Below are 8,717 nucleotides of genomic sequence, written 5' to 3' on the forward strand. Positions count from 1 at the left end.
TTTTGGCCATTTCAGAAAATAAGATGTGAATTTAGATTTACGTGCTTTCATTTCAGTATAAAGTTAAACAGTTTAATGCTAGGGAAAATGATGGTCTATTCTGGATACAAATTCTGCTGTATTTATTCTTTTTCATTACCAGTTCAAGTATGCATAAAAATTAAATTCAAGTGTTCTCCATATAAGAGTGGTAGAACTGGTCTTAAATGATTTTTCAACCTTTTTTTTTAATTTTTTTTTTAATGTTCAAAATTGAAATGTGGAAGATGCATTAGCCCTCTGAAAGATACCTAGAAATGGGAGGGCCGCAATTATCTTTTATTAATTGGTTGTGAAATACCTAACTCAGTGAGGCTATAATCTTGAATCTTTTAATCCTTATTGTAATTTGAATAAATCATAATAATAAAATGCCCTACTTGATCAGTGGTCTACAGACACGTGCTTGCTTGGACAGACACAATGCTCTGGTTCTTTTCCTTATGGCTTGGTTTTGAAGAGTATATCCATGTAAGCTCTGTCCAGATCCATGGATTTCTTCTGCATTGCAGCCCGCACCTGCTCAGGGAGCAGCCTCCTATTTCTCATCTCTCCCAAGACGATATCATTCTTGTTCCGTGGCCTCTGGGCGTCCTCGAGGGCGCTGTGCACATCCTGCAGCTTCATCTGGAGCCAGTCCTGTCTTTCCACAGCGTGCCGATGTTCTCCAAGGTTGTGCATGAGCTGCATCTCACTCACTGATCTTTTCCTGTACACAAGGGAAGTAAAGATAGAGACTCATCACTGCCCTCCTGGAATTCGTGGTCTTCCAAAGTTAAAAAAAAAATGTTTGGGAACTTTTGGAAGGTACTGAATCCAGAGCTGTAGGACCTGTCTTTCTAATTTATAAGGGATAGAATGACATCTGGAGAAGAGTAGATGGCGGTTCGTTTGTGGTAATAGATTTATCAGTGAGAAGGCAGCAAAAATGTAAAGTAGTTCTGTTTTGCAACAGTGTTGTTTGGCTACAATAAGTTTAGCACTGATTCTAGCTGTTGTAGTTGAGCTCAGGGCTTATATGATAATAGGTAACCAATTAATAAAATTATGATACTTAATCATAAGTAGTTTTCTGTGAACACTATAGTTTAGGAAGCATGATTTCCTGTGGATTTGTGTCTCGAGGCTAACTGATGATAATGTTTCAGCAAGTGTGTGTTCAAGCTGAAGAGCCTCCCAGAATTGTGCCTTTTACAAAGATGCTTTCCTGTGTAGACCACCAAGTGTCTGTCAAGGGAAGCAAAATATCCAAAGTGCTTATATGACTTTTCTTTCTATAGTCAGCTGCGTATTTTTCAAAAAAATGCATAAGGACCAAGTATATTTGATATCTCTACAGTTATACATAAAGACAGAACTGAGCCAGTTTGTCTTAATGTGGCCAAGGGATTCAAAAATGGGGTTGGAAGGACTCACACACACACACACAAACTCATATGCAGCCTGACAAATTGACCATTTTCTCACGAACAGCTGAAATCATCTTCCAAACTTCAGAGGTTTATGATTATGTACTTACATCATCGGTCGTCCATCAGACTTCATAAAAAAGCAAATGGCATATAAGATGATTGCAGTCTTGGCCACATTTTTAATAGAAGTCATTTTGTCTATAAAGACAGAAATGAATACACATGTAAATGTGTATTTGAAATAATTTCTGTTAGTTAAAGCAGTTTAGCTTAGAGAAAAAGACATTAAAAAGTGACATTGAAAAATATTTTTTTCTCATGAAGTGTGTTAGAAAGTCTCTCATGAAGTTAGAAATGTGTTAGAGTTATTTATAATACTAAGTATTTTGTGAACAACTTCCTGTGAATTTAGGCAAGTCTTGAAAACTTCTGACAGCCTCAGCTGCCCTGTATGATCCATGTATCAGTCCCCATCTCTTTGATACTCGAGTGCAAAACAACATGTCCTTGCAATAGCATTATTAATATTCAGAAACCATTTATACCCGATAAGCTCCAAATAGGTGGAAAAAGTTGTATATAGCTATGCAGATGATCTATTTCTTGTGTGTCACTGAGTTGAGTTGCGTATTCTGTAGGATGACAAACTTGATGCTGTTCTTGACCATTCTTGCATAGTGGCATAACTCTCCTGGGTTATATTACTCGCCATTGAATTATGTAAGAGAAATCAGAATTGAGTCTCACTTTTTTTTTTTTTTGGTGTTAATACAGCTTTGCCCATGCTAATCCACTTTGCTCAGTATATCAGCAAAATTGTCACCTGGGATAGACTTGAAGAATACTTGAGACTGATGATGCTACAACAGTCAGAAATAAAATGGTCCAAATTTCAGTTTCCAATTTAGATTTTCAGTATTGGCAGCCAGAAAAAAAGGCATATTTTTGTTATAATGTATGCAGTTTGTGACAGAAATAACTGAGACATAATAAACGCACAACTCTACAGTGCAATTTTTGCGGTATTTTTACAGATTTAGGCTAGGTCAGAAAAGTATTTGCCACACAATATCTTGCATGAGAATATGACATGCTCCTAGCAGTCTTTCTGACACAGTATTCTGAATTCAGGAGTTGGATTCAGCTAAGGAGTTAAGATATTTCCAACTCTCTCAGATTTCTTAATTTCACAAATCTAGTTCAGATAATAGAATAGTTTGATCATGCTTATATTCATGTTATGCTTAAGATAGTCAGAAAAGAAGCTAAGTAAAAACTGAGCAATGAATCAATGATAAAATGAGTCTTCTAGAGAACTCAGAAATAAAAAGTATACTTACCGGACACTATCTTAAACAGGTTTCTGGTTTGGGTATGTCTGCAGCTGACTGTCGCTTGATGTCAAGTATATTTAAAGACCACCGAATTGGTCTAGTGGACCCCTTAAATGTAACTTGGAAATAGAGCTTCTAAGTAACTTAGAAGCCCTTTTATTGTCTCAGTTGATGTCACTCTCGACACACACCCTCCTGACCCTCATGTACCCACCCTCGGATGCTTTTGTTAATTGGGCATTTACAGAGAAAAGAGAGGTCTCAGCAAAAAGCAAGTATCCTGAGTAACTGCGAAGAAGTCAGACTTTTAAATCCAGATTCCCTATTATGCTTAGCATTGTGCACAAGCTAACATGGTCCCTGAAGCTGTAAAGATTTACAGAGAAAACTTTGTCATGTTAAATGCAGGAAGTAGAATTTAAGATTATGCAGTGGCGTTAGTGATCTATAAATACATGCTTAAAATATTGAAGAGCTAATATTTGTAATAGCTGCAGGAAGTAAGAATAGTCATTTTACACCAGGTAGTAAGTTTATTGGAGGAAGAATGTACTGGAGAAGGGCTGAAACCCTGAAGTGATAAAGGATCATTTCCAAGTGTTTTAATTAATAGCTCATTACAGTAGAAAGGTTTTAAAATATAGCACTAGCCTCTCACTATCCTGTCACATATGCCTATGGAAATCCCTGAATTGTTCAAACAAGTTAGATATAGTGGAGGCATTTGAAGAGGCTGTGATATAAATTAGTACTTTATTATTTTGGAATAGAAAGATAGAACTCTTTGTGTACATGCTGAGAAATTAACCTGTGAATAAATCAGCAATGCTTCCTCTGTGTATGAAGAAAGTATTTTTGGAGGCCAGTTGCTTTTCCTATATTATATATTTCATATATATATGAAATATATATATATTATATTTCATATAATATATATATGGCATGCTTCTCCAGAAAAAAAAAAGTTGACATATACATATTTTAGTTCCTTATTGGAAGCTTTTGTTGCTTTACCAGAAACACAGTTTAGGCTATGCTGTATACCTGTAGTATTTAATGAAGAGATAGAAAATATATTTTATAATATTAATTTACCCAGGTGGTATTCTCATGGGAGGAGGAAAGGGAACAAAATAATTTTATAACCGGAGGCCCCATAAAGCTCTAAGAAGAGCTCATGATTCTCTCAATAATCAAAGAAGAAGCTACTCAAATAATTTAAAGTAAAAAGGATAGAGATGGTTTCCTGTGTGATACAGTCACTTATCAATGATCTTCCAGCTACACACAGAAAAAAAATACAGAGGTTTATGGAGACAGTACATTTTGCTAGGAGATCTGTATGTGATCTGACTGCTGGCAATGCTAATCTAAGGGGTTTCATAAATAAAAATGCATGATGGGTATGAAATGCCAGGAAAGGATTTGAAAAATCTCTACATAGCTTGCAACGAAAGACATCATTTCTTAGATTCAACCATCATAACCATACACCAAACCTTCAAAGCAAGGCCTCGAGGCCTCAAGCTGTTTGGAACCTCTAGCATATAACAGCAAAGCCTTAGCTAAAGGCTAAGCATTATAAACTCAAGTGCTTGCATAAAATAAAAAATAAAAAAGATGTTTTCATATACACGGGGAGGAACTGATTGCAAAAAAAAGGCAATAAACCATTAGCAATTGCAAAATGAGTATGAGCCACTCTGGATTGCAGAGGTTATTCTTTTAGTTGTGGTTTTGTCCCTTACAACTCACATGTAAACCCTAGAGAGAGACCCCATTCTAGGGATTTGAATAAAATTGAGTGAGAGAAAACCCAATAGTGTGATCTTATAATTCTAAATACTCTGCTAACTTCATACAAATATAGTCTGTACTGTCAGTAGCTGCTCTTAAAAAAGATGTAGTTTTAGCTAGCTCATTTACTGTATACCTAGTCTTTATGACAGTAGTGAAGGAGGATTTCTTGTTCAATGTCATTTTTATTCAAAGGTTGCTCCTTAAATGTCAAACAAAGATTGATAAACTTGCAATGTGAAAGACATTTTTGTGTGTGGAAAAATACTGTAGACAAATCAGAATTGTGCTATTTCCCTCAGACAAGAGAACATACAGAAAATACTAAAAATTATGAAATATATACCCCAATATTTGCCATCTAAGAAGACCTGTAATAGTGGTTATAGACTTTAAATTAGAGTTCTAAGTTGGCATAGTTTATTTGTATATGCAGACATTACTTTTTTGGATTATTACCCCTGATATAAAGAAGTGTTGTTATTTGGAAAAAACACCGCTGATACCTGCATTTGTTATCTATATCTGCTGAACACGGCATATCAAGTGTGGGAATGACAGGTAATGGACCAAATGAATGTCATTCTTTTATGAAATACTGTAATTGTGATCATTTTTCCTTAAATGCAACGGATCCACTGTCTAATGGTCATTAGAAAATAGTATAGAGCTTTTCTAGAATATGCTTAAGAAAGATGGAGATTCATGTTCAGATTCAACAGCAGAACCCAGAAAAGCAGTGCCAGCCCTTGCTGAAATGCTGTAGGTAGGTTAGGCTTAAAACCCAACTACCCAAATATATATTTAGAAGTGTTATAAAGGAGGTGTATAAACCCTTATGAAAGAATGAAAATGTAGAATATTATCTGCACTACAAAAAAAAAAAAAAAAAAACCAACCGATAAAATCATACACATACATGTAAGACTAGGCCATAGAAATAAAATGGCAAAATCTGAGTTAAAAAAAAATAGTATGAAAATATCCTCTGCCAGTGTTTCTGATAGTCTGAGATTCCAAAATCTGCAAGTGATGAATGAGCTGCTGCATCAAATGGTGCATACAACTGGATAGAGCAGTCTAGAAACTATAAAGCATTACGTGTCTACCAGACAAAGGAGACTGATTCAGAGATTGATTGCAAACTTTTGGGTTGTATGTTGCATTATCAATACTGAATTTTCTTTTCCTTTGGAAGAGGGAGAGACTTTTTATGAGTCTTGGGTTGAAATGTAATAATGCTTGGAAGATTCTGGTTCAAGTTTATGATTATTTCTTCTAGTATGTCAGTCAACTGCCTCAGGTGAGAGTGAGTTCTCATTGATCATTATCAAAAAACAAGGAATGAGACAGTATAGCGATATATTCCAGATTGGATCGTAATCTAATCTGTGACATGAGGCTTTATAGCCGTAGGCATTAAACAAGGGAATGGCATTGCTGTAGAGGGCTGAAAAATTGAAAATGCTGGAATCATAGTATGAGAGAGAAGAGCTTACTGTAGCCTTTTCCTCTGAAAAGCCTTTGCCTTGATCGGTCATAGAAATACTCTTCCCTGACCTTCCCTTATAGATTGAATAGATACTTTAATGAGCTGTGCATGAAAAGCTCCTCTTGCTGCTCTGATTGCAGGTTGCTTGCTCACCTTGCTTTGAATTTGTGCCATTGAGTGTAATCAGACTTCAGGCTGAAAACAGGGGGAAGCAGTTAGACCTTACAGCCAGGTAGGTGAACAACAGCTGTCTTATGAATATACTGAATTCTGTACAACCTCCATTTGGTAATCTATCCATTCTGTCAGAAAAAAAAAAAAAAGGATTATATTGCACCTCAAAACGAAACACATCCTGAGGTACATTACTAAATTATGGTTGGATGACCCACTAATTTCTAGTATCATACCGTAAGTGACCAGAGTGTATTTTTCAGAAATTAATTGTGTAATCTAGTGTGTTTCTTTAGAGATCTTCATACTCTAAGTTTGAGTTAAGGTTTAAGCCCTGAAGCCAGATTATTTCCATGTTTTTTACAAAATCAGGCTTTTGCCACCCTGCCTATTTCCGTGGGCAGTCCCCAATGCAGTGCCTTCTGCCCAGAGCTGTAGCTAACAGAGAGCACTGAGCAAGGGAACAAATAATTGGGGACACACTGGGTGCCTGGTGAGGCAACCTTTCTAAATGTGTCCAAGGAATGTTTCTGCCTTGACACAATGAAGATCCAAAGTGACAGTCAGTAAACTCTTCAGATCTTCATTTGATTGACAAGATCTGTGGCTCTTCAAATACCACAGCAACGTGTTTGGTAATTTATGTAAGTAAGTGGGGTATCCTTAGGTGTTCACTGAGTTCCTGCAACTAGATGAAGCTTCCTTCACAGGCCAAGTTCCAATTAGATGGAAAACAACAAATGGCCTTATGTGAAGATCAGAAGATAGTGTAACACAGTTTCAGGATGTGCCCAGTCTGCTTTATACAATAGGCCAGTATACCTTCTGCAGTAGCTGCATTTTTAGCAACTACTGGTAAATGTGAGTTTGGAAATAATTGCTTGCCAGTATATCTTTCTTCGGATATGTAACATTCTTCATCTGAAAATAACAATGTTGATGAATCTCCTTGATTTCTTTGAGAGAAAAAATAAATATTGGTGGTGTTTGTTTAGGGAAAGACAATACAAATATCGTTGAAAAGCTCAGAGAGAAAAGAAAAGAAAAGCTGGTAGATTCTATTCCCAATCCCCTGGTTTTAAGTACACTTGCCTACATAGTTAGATGAACTAGGCACTGTAATGATAACTGATCCAGATTATTTCTAAAGTTTTCAATGATTAAATGAATTACATATGGTATCAGAATGGAGGCTTTTTTTTCCCCCCTGAATTTTACATATTCAAGTTGTAAGATAAGAGAGATTTCCCATTTATCATGGATTTTCTCTCATGACCTGTCATGGACATGCCATTACATGCCATATTTTGATGATATGGTCATGAACGTATGAATGTTTGCTCTTTGCATGCCACCCTACACCTTGGCTGCATAGTTTCACATAGCATTACATGACTGTTGGGAAGCCTAAACGGAGAGCCCCGCTTACCTCATCTCTCTCTCATGGGAAGAATCCGAAGCTTGATGGAACAGCCTGGAGCAGCCTGGAGGAATGCTGCTGTGGCTGTTAAGGAAAGTCATGAAGATCTTGCATCTTACTGTCTACAGAGACATTTTTCAGCGGTCAGTTACAATGGTCCTATCTTGTATACAGTAAGGAAACCCTTGTTTATTTACAACACATGCATACTGATCCATTTTTAAAGAACAGGTAGGTCTTGCGAATTGTGGACTTGATGTGTAAATGTTCATACAATCAAGTATGAAAATATAGATGTTACTTTAGATTTTAAAGTTCTGCTAATTCATTTTACAATTAGGGATTACTCAGTGGAATTGATTGCTAATGTCTCCATATTATCAAGATTTTCCTGAAGACATTGCTATGATGAACAATTCAGTACCTTATAAATACATTTATGACCTTCTTCCATACATAGTGGCTGTATGGTGCTCAAACCACTGTTGGATCATCAGAATTTTGGAAACAATACCAAATTGAAATACATATATGCACACACACACACATATTCATATATAGGTCAGAATGTATACTGGCCTATTACTTGCTCTAAATACTTTGTGCAGTCTTTGGTTCCCTTTTAACATGAAATGCAGTGGTAGCTCTCATGAAGCATCATGTTCTTTTTTTGTCATCCTTGAAACGGACCTGGAATCCCTGAGCAGCCACCCAAGTGGACCAGTTTACTCACACAAGTATCCCGGGGGGAAGTGCCTGCAACACTGGAACAGCAGTGAATGTAAAATCTTCCCCCTAAGCATCTCTCTCAAGACATCAGGATTCAGAAACTCTTCTGGGAATATATCTGCACACTTAGGCACAGGCCTGCACAGTCTATAAAACTGAATATTTTAAAATTAATCAATGCATCTATTAAAAAAAGGTTTAAGTAGTTAAATATCAGTATTAATGTCATCCATGAAAGTGAGAGCTGGGGAGCAGCAGATACCTATCAGTATCTGATTTGATCTAACAAAACCATTATGAGAGTGAATGTGCTAATTTTG

The 8,717-nt window shown here is 36.4% G+C and overlaps 1 protein-coding gene across 1 annotated transcript; it reads right to left on the reverse strand.

Moving 5' to 3' along the window:
- Positions 1–379: 379 nt before the first annotated feature.
- PTH (parathyroid hormone) lies at positions 380–1,653 on the reverse strand. Its single transcript, XM_010211813.2, has 2 exons — positions 1,559–1,653; positions 380–748 (listed from the first exon to the last, which is right to left on the reverse strand). The coding sequence occupies exons 1-2, from the start codon at positions 1,642–1,644 to the stop codon at positions 481–483; spliced, it is 354 nt and encodes a 117-aa protein (XP_010210115.1). The 5' UTR covers positions 1,645–1,653; the 3' UTR covers positions 380–480.
- Positions 1,654–8,717: the final 7,064 nt, after the last annotated feature.

This window comes from Tinamus guttatus, unplaced genomic scaffold (genome assembly GCF_059628265.1).
Source record: "Tinamus guttatus ecotype Peru unplaced genomic scaffold, ASM5962826v1 Tinamus_guttatus_pri_ptg000240l, whole genome shotgun sequence".
NCBI lineage: Eukaryota > Metazoa > Chordata > Aves > Tinamiformes > Tinamidae > Tinamus > Tinamus guttatus.